The sequence below is a fragment of the Drosophila miranda genome (genome assembly GCF_003369915.1).
Source record: "Drosophila miranda strain MSH22 chromosome Y unlocalized genomic scaffold, D.miranda_PacBio2.1 Contig_Y1_pilon, whole genome shotgun sequence".
Lineage (NCBI taxonomy): Eukaryota > Metazoa > Arthropoda > Insecta > Diptera > Drosophilidae > Drosophila > Drosophila miranda.
Genome location: NW_022881603.1, coordinates 27,977,986 through 27,993,068, shown reverse-complemented (window position 1 = coordinate 27,993,068; position 15,083 = coordinate 27,977,986). Strand labels below are relative to the sequence as shown.

The 15,083-nt window shown below is 51.7% G+C and overlaps 6 protein-coding genes and 2 pseudogenes across 6 annotated transcripts; 5 read left to right on the top strand and 3 right to left on the bottom strand.

Moving 5' to 3' along the window:
• Window positions 1–369: 369 nt before the first annotated feature.
• Window positions 370–647, top strand: LOC117190043 (ribose-5-phosphate isomerase-like; the record flags this gene model as incomplete). Its single annotated transcript, XM_033395131.1, has 1 exon — window positions 370–647. A coding segment is annotated over one exon (189 nt), but the record flags the coding sequence as incomplete, so codon positions are not given.
• On the bottom strand, window positions 550–1,790 carry LOC117190036 (protein TEX261-like). The gene is made up of 3 exons (XM_033395124.1): window positions 1,661–1,790; window positions 1,052–1,595; window positions 550–993 (listed from the first exon to the last, which is right to left on the bottom strand). The coding sequence occupies exons 2-3, from the start codon at window positions 1,421–1,423 to the stop codon at window positions 772–774; spliced, it is 594 nt and encodes a 197-aa protein (XP_033251015.1). The 5' UTR covers window positions 1,424–1,595; window positions 1,661–1,790; the 3' UTR covers window positions 550–771.
• Window positions 1,791–1,858: 68 nt separating this feature from the next.
• LOC117190032 (protein mahjong-like) lies at window positions 1,859–3,141 on the top strand. Its single transcript, XM_033395120.1, has 3 exons — window positions 1,859–2,468; window positions 2,532–2,682; window positions 2,744–3,141. The coding sequence occupies exons 1-3, from the start codon at window positions 2,086–2,088 to the stop codon at window positions 3,116–3,118; spliced, it is 909 nt and encodes a 302-aa protein (XP_033251011.1). The 5' UTR covers window positions 1,859–2,085; the 3' UTR covers window positions 3,119–3,141.
• Window positions 3,142–4,014: 873 nt separating this feature from the next.
• LOC117191571 lies at window positions 4,015–5,402 on the top strand. Its single transcript, XM_033396399.1, has 2 exons — window positions 4,015–4,421; window positions 4,481–5,402. Exons 1-2 carry the CDS (start codon window positions 4,015–4,017, stop codon window positions 5,352–5,354), a joined length of 1,281 nt encoding a protein of 426 aa, XP_033252290.1. The 3' UTR covers window positions 5,355–5,402.
• A 280-nt stretch (window positions 5,403–5,682) lies between these two features.
• Window positions 5,683–6,643, top strand: LOC117190034 (annotated as a pseudogene).
• On the bottom strand, window positions 6,538–7,785 carry LOC117190037 (protein TEX261-like). The gene is made up of 3 exons (XM_033395125.1): window positions 7,646–7,785; window positions 7,037–7,580; window positions 6,538–6,978 (listed from the first exon to the last, which is right to left on the bottom strand). Exons 2-3 carry the CDS (start codon window positions 7,406–7,408, stop codon window positions 6,757–6,759), a joined length of 594 nt encoding a protein of 197 aa, XP_033251016.1. The 5' UTR covers window positions 7,409–7,580; window positions 7,646–7,785; the 3' UTR covers window positions 6,538–6,756.
• Window positions 7,786–7,977: 192 nt separating this feature from the next.
• On the top strand, window positions 7,978–10,650 carry LOC117191570 (protein mahjong-like). The gene is made up of 6 exons (XM_033396398.1): window positions 7,978–8,453; window positions 8,517–8,667; window positions 8,729–9,538; window positions 9,609–9,943; window positions 9,977–10,594; window positions 10,647–10,650. Exons 1-6 carry the CDS (start codon window positions 8,071–8,073, stop codon window positions 10,648–10,650), a joined length of 2,301 nt encoding a protein of 766 aa, XP_033252289.1. The 5' UTR covers window positions 7,978–8,070.
• Window positions 10,651–10,654: 4 nt separating this feature from the next.
• On the bottom strand, window positions 10,655–15,014 carry LOC117190026 (annotated as a pseudogene).
• Between the last annotated feature and the right edge of the window lie 69 nt (window positions 15,015–15,083).

The following is a 15,083-nucleotide window of genomic DNA, read 5'->3' as shown; positions in this document are numbered from 1 at the left end:
TGTACATATGTACATATGTATATTACATATGTGCAGATTTGCAGTTTTCAAATACATATGTATAATAATTGTATTCAAAGCCGAAACTACAGTCGCGATCGCGGACAAATCCAATTCGATTTTCTGCTGAACGAAATATTTCTTTTTTCTTGACTGCATAAACATTTTCGACGGCTGAGTAAGCGGAAATCTGAAGAACTTCATTTTCATTTAACTTCAACACTTCTACAGCGAATATACGATGCGACTCAAGCTATTTTTGGTGTTTGCCATCCTATTGATCCCACCCGCCCACAGCGCGATTCACAGAGCCGTGGATATAATAGAGATGATCAGAGATGTGACCAACGCAATATTAAAGGTCTGTGATGTGGTAGATGTGGTGGCAATTTTCTGCTCGACTGGAAGTTCGTTGGCAAGCGGGAGTACAACTGGGATGAAGTGAATCGCGCCATCACCATGATCCCAGGCGTCTTGGAGACGGGACTCTTCGTTGACACGGCCCACAAGTGCTACTTCGGCATGGTCGATGGCAGTGTTAAGGCTCAGTCCAAGTAAATCTCGTACTATATTTCTATTTTCACAGGGATTCGTTTAAAATTAAATGTTGGCCATTAATAAAGGAATGTGCATCTTGCATTTATCTATGTACGTATGTATACTTGCTCGCTTGTCTGGATTATAGATAAAAAAAATAAATAATCAAAGGAACTACTCTAGATACTAGATCATTCGCATTCCTATTTGCACACATCTCTGAATATGTAAGTTCTAAAACGCCTTCTTGCTCCGCGCTGGGAGCAGCTGCTCCTTCATATAGTTGAAAAGGGAGAGCAGCCCCTGCTTCTTGTTCCGCGAGAAGTAATTGCTGACCACGTCCGGGCTCCGCCTGCTCTGCTTATTCACCGTGGGCAGGACGCTGTCGTTGGCACTGAGCGAGACGAACAGGGCGAAGGGCACGATCCACATGCAGACGGTGAAGTAGGCAAGCACCTAAAAGCAATAATTGTGATCAGTCGTTTAATTCAGTCCAACTCCCCAAGGCACTCACCTGAGTGAAAAGCAGATAGACGGTGGTGAAATACTGAAATGCTAGGAAATGATTGACCACCAGCATGACGAGGGAGCCCAGGAAGGGCACAGACAGCAGGCGTATGAATGGAAAACCCCCCATTATCGATAGGTGGAAGCCCTGCGCCACAAAGCCGCACAGCAGCATGCTCCAGGGGAACTCCTCGAAAATCATCAGCATGATGTACACAAAGACTGTGAAGCTGATCATGAACAGAATGCACCGCCGTGCCTGTGTCGTGTACTCTTCCGCGAGTTCCGCCAAATAGTAAAGTCCAGCCACTATGGACAGAGTAAGGAACGTGATCTGGATACCAAGGGATATCCATCCCAGAATGTACAGGAAACCCATTACATAAACTGCACTTCATACTTTGATTTGACAAATGAATATAAAGCCGATGGCACCGCCAAAACAAAACAATAGGATTTTGTTTTTCTCTCGATCTGGTCGGTCGTCACAAATCAAACCAGGCTGCCAGACGGCTGCGATGTGGCAGCAGCTTTTGGTTTAATGTTAATAGCTATGTGAGATTAGACTTTGGGAACTGACTAGCTGCAAAAACCATACATATGTATATATACATACGTTCAGTTGGCGATCCAGTTGTTCCGTTTTGCTGGCTGGAAAGCATATTGTCAAAAATAATGCCTCAAATAGCCTCAAATAGAGGCTACGCACTCTAATTATGGGTTTTTCTACTCTCTTCGCAGCAAATTTATCAAAGTCTAGTGTCGTACAGCCATAAGGGATATGCGAAGTGTCAACAAAAAAAAAACATTCGAAAAAATAACAAAAATCAGACCCGACCCGGCTTCATTGTTTCCCCACCTATCGACCAGGGCTGCATGGTTTCAGCATCGATTGCTCAAGTCATCGATATATCGGTTCGAGCGCGTGGTATGCCGCACGATTTATTTTCGCAAGTTGACTAAATTATTTACTAACCGTGAGACTGTTGTGAATCTGTTGGTGCGCGTTAAACGTATTTTCACATTTTGTCCACTTTGACAATGTCAGAGGGCGGTGAAAACGGTAACGAGGCGCTGGCCGGGGCGGCGCAGGAGGACGTTGATGCGGAACCAGAGAGAGAGGCCATCATAGCGATGGCCCAAGCTGTGGAAATTGCATACGAAAGCGACGATGATAATGATGATGAGGCAGCCGCAGAAGAGGCAGGAGCAGAGGAGGATGCCATGAGCGGTGGTGATGCGGAAGCCGCTGAGGAAAACGAGAGCGACAGCAGCCCCGCCGCCGACGATGCCTTTGGCAATCAAGAAGAAGACACAGCCGCCGATAGGCGCTCGTCCACCAAGAAAGAGCTGACGCAAATCATCGACCGCTGGGAGCAGCAGCAGACTCAAAGTGGCTACGATCCCGTGCCCACTCTGAAGAGGTAAGGCGAGAAGTGATGATTCATAATGATAAATTGATTGGCTAATTAATGAACCAATTGTAGTCTGGCGGAGATTTTTGAGCGCGAAAAGGACGCCTACATGCGCAAGGATCCGGATCCCTTGGACTCGAGGCATCCATATCGCGCCGATCCCAGCTGCCAGTATGGGCTGCTCCTCAAGTTGCTCTTCCGCAAAGATGTGTTCATGGGGAAGGTGAGAAGAGCTGTCAACCATTATTTGGCTTCGAATTAAATCGTGTTTTGTACCCATACAGTTGCTAAACGACTATCTGCGCGAGAACTACTTCAGTCGCCAGACCATCAGTCGCAGCTCCCTGGAGCTGAACATCCTGGCGTGCCGCCTCATCCTGGAGATTATGCCAGGTCTGGAAACAACTGCCGTCTTCCAGACAGCCAACGACGATGGCACCATCAATCGCATCTACAGCTGGGCGGACGACAGCATCGAGCCGCTCCAGAGCTATGCCACCGGACTTCTTGCCGAGGCCATTGAGGTCAGCGACACTGCGATCAACTATCGCGATCAGAACATGCGCCTGGTACCCAAGATGATCAAGCGCCTGCAGAGAAAGCCAGAGCGAACGACACATTGCGGTACTCGTGTGAGAGAGGGATTAACTCATACATGAAAAGCAATACTGAGCACGGCGCTTTTCCGACAGCGATAATATGTACATATGTACATATGTATATTACATATGTGCAGATTTGCAGTTTTCAAATACATATGTATAATAATTGTATTCAAAGCCGAAACTACAGTCGCGATCGCGGACAAATCCAATTCGCTTTTCTGCTGAACGAAAGATTTCTTTTTTCTTGACTGCATAAACATTTTCGACGGCTGAGTAAGCGGAAATCTGAAGAACTTCATTTTCATTTAACTTCAACACTTCTACAGCGAATATACGATGCGACTCAAGCTATTTTTGGTGTTTGCCATCCTATTGATCCCACCCGCCCACAGCGCGATTCACAGAGCCGTGGATATAATAGAGATGATCAGAGATGTGACCAACGCAATATTAAAGGTCTGTGATGTGGTAGAGTCTCTAGAAGATAAGGTCACCGGCACCCATGACAAGCAGCGCCAACTGATGAACCGCATCGAGGCGGTGGATGACCACATCCGTAATTTGGAGCAAATGGAATCTCTTCGCACTGCCCTGACCATCGAAACCTTGATCCAGGAGCTCCACCAGCAATCCCAGAAACAGCACAAGCTGAATCTGGTCAAAGACCTCACCACAATCGTAAAAACGCGGTACGCACAGTTTGGCGACTATGTCCAGCATAAGGACGCTCTGGAGGCGGCCACGCTTCTCAAATTTGCCGAGTGGAACGTGGACCCAGGCTCCACTTCGTTGGCTATGCAGCTGGAGCTGCTACATTCGGTTCTATTTGAGGATGAGGGACAGGCGGACAACAAGACCGACTTTGTCAACACGCTGCCAAACACTCCGCCCAGCAGTTTCCATTTCAGCTCTACACAAGTGTAGCCCTCACCGAGCTCAAGGCCTACAGTATGATGGAGTTTTCCTGGATGATCCAGCGGGAGCTCGGGAAGGGCAACTTCACCCAGGAGATAGCTTTGATGCGCAATAACTACGCCCGGCGTATGGAATCCTCCGTGAAGGTTCTTAGTCAGGTGATGGCTCGCAGCGGGCGTGTCTACAGGCGCTGTGATCCCGGAAAGGATAAGCACGTGTCCGGGGAGACCTACGATCGAGTTACGCGTATCCTGCAGGGCTACGTGGAGAACGAGGCCAACTTGGGCGAGAACCAGGGATGCTGGGGTACCTGTGGCGACTATCCGGACACTCGCTCCAATGGCTGCTACAAGGGAGACAAAGAGTTTTGCAGCAAGCAGACGCCTTGCAACGGAAGACTCTATAACTGCGGCGACATGGACTCGGATGTGGAGATCTGCCCGTCCGAGGGGAACTCTTCTATGAATACATTCAATCTGATGATGGGGCGACTCTCGGCAGGAAGAGCTCCAACGGCAGATGCGAGTCGGCCACTAAAACGGCCTCATCATTCTGGCACTATATTCTCTGGCGCTGCTCCTACTGCTTCTGCCTGTGCGACGAGCAGGGACCTCTCTCTGATCGCTACTTCAACCTGCGTGACTCGCTGTCGGACTTCATGGAGAACAAGGTGGTAACAGGTGTGCGCTTCGTGAAGAGTAATCGCGTCGTTCACTTGCAGCTGCAGCAGGGCGAGCTCTTGCCTCGTGGAGCAATCAATGTGTCCTCTCTAGAATGGCTGCCGCTGGACTCATACCACCTTAACGATGTGGATGTTCGCAACGACTACGACTACCACACTCTCACCGTCGACAGCCGCGCCATGGACCTGGACGAGATAACTTCCGGCTCGAACCGCTCCCTTGTGGTGACTGGGGCCCGCTTTCGCGTCTGGCACAAGCACCTCAACCTGGAGGTGCGGTTCAGCTATTTCCACTTCCCCACTGGACGGCTGGTGGAACCGAAGCGCAACAGCGTCTGGTTGAACAACAGCAACTCTGAGAAAACCATCGAAAAGCCACGTGAAGTGCTGATCGTCAAAGAGGCTGATGTGCCCACTGCCGCAGATCTGCCCTCGTTGCCGCTGTCCACATCGAATCAGTATATGAACTTTTTCAGCTCCAGCAAGGTGAAAGACGCGTCCCAGAACACTTTGCCCTTCATTGATGTGCAGGAGGTTGTGCCCCATCCGGCTGTTCCTCTGGCCGGCCTAGGCATCTTTTACAAGAGTCGTCCTGGTTCCGGAGGCTTCTTTGCCCCCAAGGTTGTTACCTATGATTACTCGCAGTATCTCAGGGAAGTATCTCTCTCAACAATCCAAGATGATAGTTATTAACTTGAAAATTAATATATGACAATAAAAATCGCGCCTAATATCAAAAAAGAACAGCTAACATTTCTGTGAAGCGCATAACAGACGCTTAACCCATTGTCCACCAGTGCGTACTAAAATACCCTCCACGAAAGAATGCCTTGAAGAATTTTTAGCAAAGTTTGGGTGAAAGATAGTCGTGGTAATTTTTATCTAAAGATGAAGGATAAGATGGACCTACAAGAGTAATTATTAGTATTAGTATTATATTCCGCGGCTTAACTCAAGTTGTCGTTCTGTTTAAAAAACGAGGGCTTGAGTAGGCTAAGTTCGTTGTTTCATCGGTATATCGTCCCACGACATTTGACATTGAAGTTTTTAAACCACTAACATCACCACATGTTATTGGGTTTACTTCGTCGGGGTTTATCGCAACCACATTTCAATCAACATCTTTTGAACGCGCAGCAGCTTTTATTGGGTGCACAGACAAGGAACATGGGCGACGAGATTTCATTGGACGAGGCCAAAAAGAAGGCCGCACGCACGGCCGTGGACGAGTGGGTGAAGGAGGACACAAAAATTTTAGGGATTGGAAGCGGCTCGACGGTCGTGTACGCGGTTCAGCGCATTGCAGAGCGTGTATGGAAGGATGGCGAGCTGACGGACCTGATCTGTGTGCCCTCGTCCTACCAGGCCCAGCATCTGATCTTGGACTACAATCTCAACTTGGGCTCGGTGGATCGCAATCCCATCATCGATGTGGCCATCGACGGGGCCGACGAGGTGGACTCGAATATGGTATTGATCAAAGGCGGCGGTGGCTGCCTGCTGCAGGAGAAGGTTGTTGCCTCCTGCGCCAAAAAGTTCATTGTGGTGGCCGACTACACGAAGAAATCGTTGCATCTGGGCGAGCAATGGTGCAAGGGCGTTCCAATTGAGGTTGCGCCCATGGCCCAAGTTCCCATAAAGCTGCAGATCGAGGCCATGTTTGGTGGCGAGGTCGTACTGCGCATGGCAAAGGTAAAGGCTGGACCCATTATAACCGATAATGGCAATTTTCTGCTCGACTGGAAGTTCGTTGGCAAGCGGGAGTACAACTGGGATGAAGTGAATCGCGCCATCACCATGATCCCAGGCGTCTTGGAGACGGGACACGGCCCACAAGTGCTACTTCGGCATGGTCGATGGCAGTGTTAAGGCTCAGTCCAAGTAAATCTCGTACTATATTTCTATTTTCACAGGGATTCGTTTAAAATTAAATGTTGGCCATTAATAAAGGAATGTGCATCTTGCATTTATCTACGTATGTATACTTGCTCGCTTGTCTGGATTATAGGTAAAAAAAAATAAATAATCAAAGGAACTACTCTAGATACTAGATCATTCGCATTCCTATTTGCACACATCTCTGAATATGTAAGTTCTAAAACGCCTTCTTGCTCCGCGCTGGGAGCAGCTGCTCCTTCATATAGTTGAAAAGGGAGAGCAGCCCCTGCTTCTTGTTCCGCGAGAAGTAATTGCTGACCACGTCCGGGCTCCGCCTGCTCTGCTTATTCACCGTGGGCAGGACGCTGTCGTTGGCACTGAGCGAGACGAACAGGGCGAAGGGCACGATCCACATGCAGACGGTGAAGTAGGCAAGCACCTAAAAGCAATAATTGTGATCAGTCGTTTAATTCAGTCCAACTCCCCAAGGCACTCACCTGAGTGAAAAGCAGATAGACGGTGGTGAAATACTGAAATGCTAGGAAATGATTGACCACCAGCATGACGAGGGAGCCCAGGAAGGGCACAGACAGCAGGCGTATGAATGGAAAACCCCCCATTATCGATAGGTGGAAGCCCTGCGCCACAAAGCCGCACAGCAGCATGCTCCAGGGGAACTCCTTGAAAATCATCAGCATGATGTACACAAAGACTGTGAAGCTGATCATGAACAGAATGCACCGCCGTGCCTGTGTCGTGTCCTCTTCCGCGAGTTCCGCCAAATAGTAAAGTCCAGCCACTATGGACAGAGTAAGGAACGTGATCTGGATACCAAGGGATATCCATCCCAGAATGTACAGGAAACCCATTACATAAACTGCACTTCATACTTTGATTTGACAAATGAATATAAAGCCGATGGCACCGCCAAAACAAAACAATAGGATTTTGTTTTTCTCTCGATCTGGTCGGTCGTCACAAATCAAACCAGGCTGCCAGACGGCTGCGATGTGGCAGCAGCTTTTGGTTTAATGTTAATAGCTATGTGAGATTAGACTTTGGGAACTGACTAGCTGCAAAAACCATACATATGTATATATACATACGTTCAGTTGGCGATCCAGTTGTTCCGTTTTGCTGGCTGGAAAGCATATTGTCAAAAATAATGCCTCAAATAGCCTCAAATAGAGGCTACGCACTCTAATTATGGGTTTTTCTACTCTCTTCGCAGCAAATTTATCAAAGTCTAGTGTCGTACAGCCATAAGGGATATGCGAAGTGTCAACAAAAAAAAAACATTCGAAAAAATAACAAAAATCAGACCCGACCCGGCTACATTGTTTCCCCACCTATCGACCAGGGCTGCATGGTTTCAGCATGGATTGCTCAAGTCATCGATATATCGGTTCGAGCGCGTGGTATGCCGCACGATTTATTTTCGCAAGCTGACTAAATTATTTACTAACCGTGAGACTGCTGTGAATCTGTTGGTGCGCGTTAAACGTATTTTCACATTTTGTCCACTTTGACAATGTCAGAGGGCGGTGAAAACGGTAACGAGGCGCTGGCCGGGGCGGCGCAGGAGGACGTTGATGCGGAACCAGAGAGAGAGGCCATCATAGCGATGGCCCAAGCTGTGGAAATTGCATACGAAAGCGACGATGATAATGATGATGAGGCAGCCGCAGAAGAGGCAGGAGCAGAGGAGGATGCCATGAGCTGTGGTGATGCGGAAGCCGCTGAGAAAAACGAGAGCGACAGCAGCCCCGCCGCCGACGATGCCTTTGGCAATCAAGAAGAAGACACAGCCGCCGATAGGCGCTCGTCCACCAAGAAAGAGCTGACGCAAATCATCGACCGCTGGGAGCAGCAGCAGACTCAAAGTGGCTACGATCCCGTGCCCACTCTGAAGAGGTAAGGCGAGAAGTGATGATTCATAATGATAAATTGATTGGCTAATTAATGAACCAATTGTAGTCTGGCGGAGATTTTTGAGCGCGAAAAGGACGCCTACATGCGCAAGGATCCGGATCCCTTGGACTCGAGGCATCCATATCGCGCCGATCCCAGCTGCCAGTATGGGCTGCTCCTCAAGTTGCTCTTCCGCAAAGATGTGTTCATGGGGAAGGTGAGAAGAGCTGTCAACCATTATTTGGCTTCGAATTAAATCGTGTTTTGTACCCATACAGTTGCTAAACGACTATCTGCGCGAGAACTACTTCAGTCGCCAGACCATCAGTCGCAGCTCCCTGGAGCTGAACATCCTGGCGTGCCGCCTCATCCTGGAGATTATGCCAGGTCTGGAGACAACTGCCGTCTTCCAGATAGCCAACGACGATGGCACCATCAATCGCATCTACAGCTGGGCGGACGACAGCATCGAGCCGCTCCAGAGCTATGCCACCGGACTTCTTGCCGAGGCCATGGAGGTCAGCGACACTGCGATCAACTATCGCGATCAGAACATGCGCCTGGTACCCAAGATGATCAAGCGCCTGCACATGCTTCTAGCCATAAGCAAAAGCGCCTCAGCGGACCACCCATCGGCGCTAAACTATTCAGCCGACAGCAGCGCCTCTGGTGGACTGCTCTGTTGGATGGCCTGCGGCAACGGAGCGTCGGCTCCGCAGTCGCCACAGCACAACGGAAGCGGCATTGCGAGTTCAAACCATGGCGATGCCTCCAACATGTCGATTCTCTTCGAGAACAGCCGCGATGCTTTCTACAAGTCGCGCTACTACAAGCGGATGTACATACCGCTGCACCCGCCAACGGCCGATGCCAGCCAAAAACTGATCATGCGCTTCCTCACCAGCCTCGGCGAGTATCAGGAGTTCCTGGCCATGGCCTTCGAGAACGTGATGCAGCTGATATTCGGCTATCTGGAGAACCTGGATCGCCGCGACACTTGCCTCGCTTACGAGGTGCTCAAGTACTTGGCCTCCTTGCTTTGCCACAAGAAATTCGCTCTGGAGTTTATATCCCACGGCGGCCTGGAGGTAAGTGAATCTGCGGGGGGAAACTGTGGGAAAATCTCTGATAGACGCGGCATATCATTGTCCCATTTAGCTGATGCTGAAAGTACCGCGCCCTAGTCTGGCCACCACGGGCGTGTCCATTGCCATTTACTATCTGGCGTACTGCGAGGATGCCATGGAGCGGATATGCAGCATGCAGCGTCCCCTCATCTCGGAGCTGGTGCGCTACGCGTTGTGGATATTGGGTCGCTGCCACGACTCCTCCAAGTGCCATGCCACCATGTTCTTCAGCCTGAGCTTCCAGTTCAAGGTGATTCTGGACGAGTTCGATGCCCACGATGGTCTCCGTAAACTCTACAATGTTGTAAGTGACACTTTGAACGAACTCCTAAATGGAGGCAGATTGAGCTATTCTGTTGTGATATTGTAGATATCCGTGCTGAAGATACTCGATCTCAGCCAGAATGACAGCGACAACGATTCGGATATCAACGATGATGTGGAGTGCGCCTCCCGCCAGATGGTGCGTCACGTGTGCGTGGCCCTCAAGCGCTATATGGAGGCGCATTTCTTCTTCAAGTACAACAGCTTCCTCTCGCAGCACTATGCGACCTCCACCTCTCCCTCGTCGGCGCACTACTTCAACCAGAACCCCACTGTGGCGGCCAAACTCACCTTCGACCAGTTGCACGAGCAGATTCGCACACTCCAGGAGCACACATCGATCCGCGGCCACTGGCAGCCCGTGGACCAGCTGATGAAGCTGGGCGGCATCTCAATGCTGCTGCGAATCATATCCTTCAGCTACGACTGGTTGAACAGCGGCCGCTCGGAGACGGTTCGGTCCGCATTGGATGCGCTAAGCGTGTGCTGTGTGATTCCCCGTGTCTATGTGGTGCTGTGCGAGCGCATACAGATGCTGGACAAGACGACCACCTCGGGCTTCTGCTCTGTGCTGGGAGCGGCAGCCGGAGAAATCACCTCCGACGCCGAGGTGCTGAAGTCGGCTATGGCCGTGCTCTGCCACTGCGTCTGCTCGCCGATCATACGCAAGGACAGCGGCAGTAGCCTGATCAAGTTTGGTAGCTCCTCTAAAAGGAACAAGGCCAACCACAAGTATGCCGAGGAGCTGATCGAGAAGGTGTGGGAGTCAGTCTGCTCCAACAATGGGATTGTGGTCCTGCTCTCCCTGATGCAGACCAAGGGCCCCATCACAGATGCGGACTGCATCAGAGGAATGGCCTGCCGAGCTCTGGCCGGTCTGGCCAGATCAGACCGAAGAGCGTGGCACACTGCAAAGAAATAGTGAGTCACAGTGGGAGAACACCATGGGAGAACCTTTAGCAACACTCACCTCGTTCTGTGTACCCAAGAGGCGGTCCTGCGAGGTCTGACTGAACTCGCAGTAGGTGACATCGGATAGAGTCAGCTTCAACTTGAACTCGTTGTCCGCAATGGCCCATAGGATGCTGGTGGGAGTGCGCCAGAGGCTCGATGTGATGACCAGGTCTCCAGCTCGGTTGGCCTTGATCGCATCTACACTGAAGTTGTGACAGTTGGAGTAGAACTGCTCGACGCCGTCGTTGATGTTGAAGACCCGACCATCGCCCTGCTGGGTGCCCACGATGATGTACTTGCCCACGAGGTCGCAGCAGGTGAACTCCAGATCCTCGTACTCAGCCGACCGAATCGTGCGCCAGGGAGAGAAGTGCGTGTGCACATACCGCCGGTCAAAGCGTCCCGTGGTGAAGCCTGCCTGGGTGCGGAAGTGTCGACTCGTCAGATTGTAGTTTGAGCTGAGCAGGCGGCTGGGCCGTGGATCGGGGCACTTGTGCGGCTCGTACAGATCAAACTGCGGGCAGGTCGTCACCGGGTTGTTGCATAGCGAGTGCTGGTTGGTTAGATACTCCGTCACTATCGTGTTGAGGGTCACCCGCTTCGGGTGTATGGGAACCGAGGAGGCGAAGTCTTCCGGCACACCGATAGCGCTACAGCCGGGCTCGGCAATCTGCTTCTGTATGGAGCGGCCCACAGAGCTGATGGAGCGCTCAGTCCTCCGTATCTTGATCGGCGTTTGGACGGAGATTCTACTAAAGTTGGGTATGTTGGCTGTGGAGGTGCTAGCCCCGCCGTAGGGCGAGTCCTCGTTATAACTCCGATTCATCTCGCCATTCGACATGATTGCCGCATTCACGTCCTGCATGCGGCTCCTTAGGCGACTCCTGGAAATGGAACTGCCGCTGGAGAGAGCTTTGTAGTCGAACGGCGACTGATGGAAACTCCTGGTGATGGGAGTCTGCAGCGGAAGCCCCACCTCGCGCTGCAGCATCTGGGCGGTCTGCGAGAGGTCCTTGCTCTCCAGGTGCTCGAAGATCAGCTGGTAGAGCTGCTGCTCGTTGTACTGGATGCGGGTCTGGGCAATCACGTTTGCCTTGTGCATGTTGGAGAGCGACGGATCCAGCGGATTGTTCAGCGCCTTGGTCTTGCCCGACACGCGCTCGAGCAGCTCGAGGGCGTACTTCTGGAAGATCACATGCTCGGCTCTCTTCTCCTGCAGAATGGGATCCCTCATCAGGCACTGCAGCTGCCCGCCGGCGAACAGTGGAAGCTTGCTGACGATCTGTCTGACGCGGTCTGATCTGGCCAGACCGGCCAGAGCTCGGCAGGCCATTCCTCTGATGCAGTCCGCATCTGTGATGGGGCCCTTGGTCTGCATCAGGGAGAGCAGGACCACAATCCCATTGTTGGAGCAGACTGACTCCCACACCTTCTCGATCAGCTCCTCGGCATACTTGTGGTTGGCCTTGTTCCTTTTAGAGGAGCTGCCAAACTTGATCAGGCTACTGCCGCTGTCCTTGCGTATGATCGGCGAGCAGACGCAGTGGCAGAGCACGGCCATAGCCGACTTCAGCACCTCGGCGTCGGAGGTGATTTCTCCGGCTGCCGCTCCCAGCACAGAGCAGAAGCCCGAGGTGGTCGTCTTGTCCAGCATCTGTATGCGCTCGCACAGCACCACATAGACACGGGGAATCACACAGCACACGCTTAGCGCATCCAATGCGGACCGAACCGTCTCCGAGCGGCCGCTGTTCAACCAGTCGTAGCTGAAGGATATGATTCGCAGCAGCATTGAGATGCCGCCCAGCTTCATCAGCTGGTCCACGGGCTGCCAGTGGCCGCGGATCGATGTGTGCTCCTGGAGTGTGCGAATCTGCTCGTGCAACTGGTCGAAGGTGAGTTTGGCCGCCACAGTTGGGTTCTGGTTGAAGTAGTGCGCCGACGAGGGAGAGGTGGAGGTCGCATAGTGCTGCGAGAGGAAGCTGTTGTACTTGAAGAAGAAATGCGCCTCCATATAGCGCTTGAGGGCCACTCCACATCATCGTTGATATCCGAATCGTTGTCGCTGTCATTCTGGCTGAGATCGGGTATCTTTAGCACGGATATCTACAATATCACAACAGAATAGCTCAATCTGCCTCCATTTAGGAGTTCGTTCAAAGTGTCACAACATTGTAGAGTTTACGGAGACCATCGTGGGCATCGAACTCGTCCAGAATCACCTTGAACTGGAAGCTCAGGCTGAAGAACATGGTGGCATGGCACTTGGAGGAGTCGTGGCAGCGACCCAATATCCACAACGCGTAGCGCACCAGCTCCGAGATGAGGGGACGCTGCATGCTGCATATCCGCTCCATGGCATCCTCGCAGTACGCCAGATAGTAAATGGCAATGGACACGCCCGTGGTGGCCAGACTAGGGCGCGGTACTTTCAGCATCAGCTAAATGGGACAATGATATGCCGCGTCTATCAGAGATTTTCCCACAGTTTCCCCCCGCAGATTCACTTACCTCCAGGCCGCCGTGGGATATAAACTCCAGAGCGAATTTCTTGTGGCAAAGCAAGGAGGCCAAGTACTTGAGCCCCTCGTAAGCGAGGCAAGTGTCGCGGCGATCCAGGTTCTCCAGATAGCCGAATATCAGCTGCATCACGTTGTTCTCGAAGGCCATGGCCAGGAACTCCTGATACTCGCCGAGGCTGGTGAGAAAGCGCATGATCAGTTTTTGGCTGGCATGGCGGGTGCAGCGGTATGTACATCCGCTTGTAGTAGCGCGACTTGTAGAAAGCATCGCGGCTGTTCTCGAAGAGAATCGACATGTTGGAGGCATCGCCATGGTTTGAACTCGCAATGCCGCTTCCGTTGTGCTGTGGCGACTGCGGAGCCGACGCTCCGTTGCCGCAGGCCATCCAACAGAGCAGTCCACCAGAGGCGCTGCTGTCGGCTGAATAGTTTAGCGCCGATGGGTGGTCCGCTGAGGCGCTTTTGCTTATGGCTAGAAGCATGTGCAGGCGCTTGATCATCTTGGGTACCAGGCGCATGTTCTGATCGCAATAGTTGATCGCAGTGTCGCTGACCTCCATGGCCTCGGCAAGAAGTCCGGTGGCATAGCTCTGGAGCGGCTCGATGCTGTCGTCCGCCCAGCTGTAGATGCGATTGATGGTGCCATCGTCGTTGGCTGTCTGGAAGACGGCAGTTGTCTCCAGACCTGGCATAATCTCCAGGATGAGGCGGCACGCCAGGATGTTCAGCTCCAGGGAGCTGCGACTGATGGTCTGGCGACTGAAGTAGTTCTCGCGCAGATAGTCGTTTAGCAACTGTATGGGTACAAAACACGATTTAATTCGAAGCCAAATAATGGTTGACAGCTCTTCTCACCTTCCCCATGAACACATCTTTGAGGAAGAGCAACTTGAGGAGCAGCCCATACTGGCAGCTGGGATCGGCGCGATATGGATGCCTCGAGTCCAAGGGATCCGGATCCTTGCGGATTTTTTTCGCGCTCAAAAATCTCCGCCAGACTACAATTGGTTCATTAATTAGCCAATCAATTTATCATTATGAATCATCACTTCTCGCCTTACCTCTTCAGAGTGGGCACGGGATCGTAGCCACTTTGAGTCTGCTGCTGCTCCCAGTGGTCGATGATTTGCGTCAGCTCTTTCTTGGTGGACGAGCGCCTATCGGCGGCTGTGTCTTCTTCTTGATTGCCAAAGGCATCGTCGGCGGCGGGGCTGCTGTCGCTCTCGTTTTCCTCAGCGGCTTCCGCATCACCACCGCTCATGGCATCCTCCTCTGCTCCTGCCTCTTCTGCGGCTGCCTCATCATCATTATCATCGTCGCTTTCGTTTGCAATTTCCACAGCTATGATGGCCTCTCTCTCTGGTTCCGCATCAACGTCCTCCTGCGCCGCCCCGGCCAGCGCCTCGTTACCGTTTTCACCGCCCTCTGACATTGTCAAAGTGGACAAAATGTGAAAATACGTTTAACGCGCACCAACAGATTCACAGCAGTCTCACGGTTAGTAAATAATTTAGTCAGCTTGCGAAAATAAATCGTGCGGCATACCACGCGCTCGAACCGATATATCGATGACTTGAGCAATCGATGCTGAAACCATGCAGCCCTGGTCGATAGGTGGGGAAACAATGTAGCCGGGTCGGGTCTGATTTTTGTTATTTTTTCGAATGTTTTTTTTTTGTTGACACTTCGCATATCCCTTATGGCTG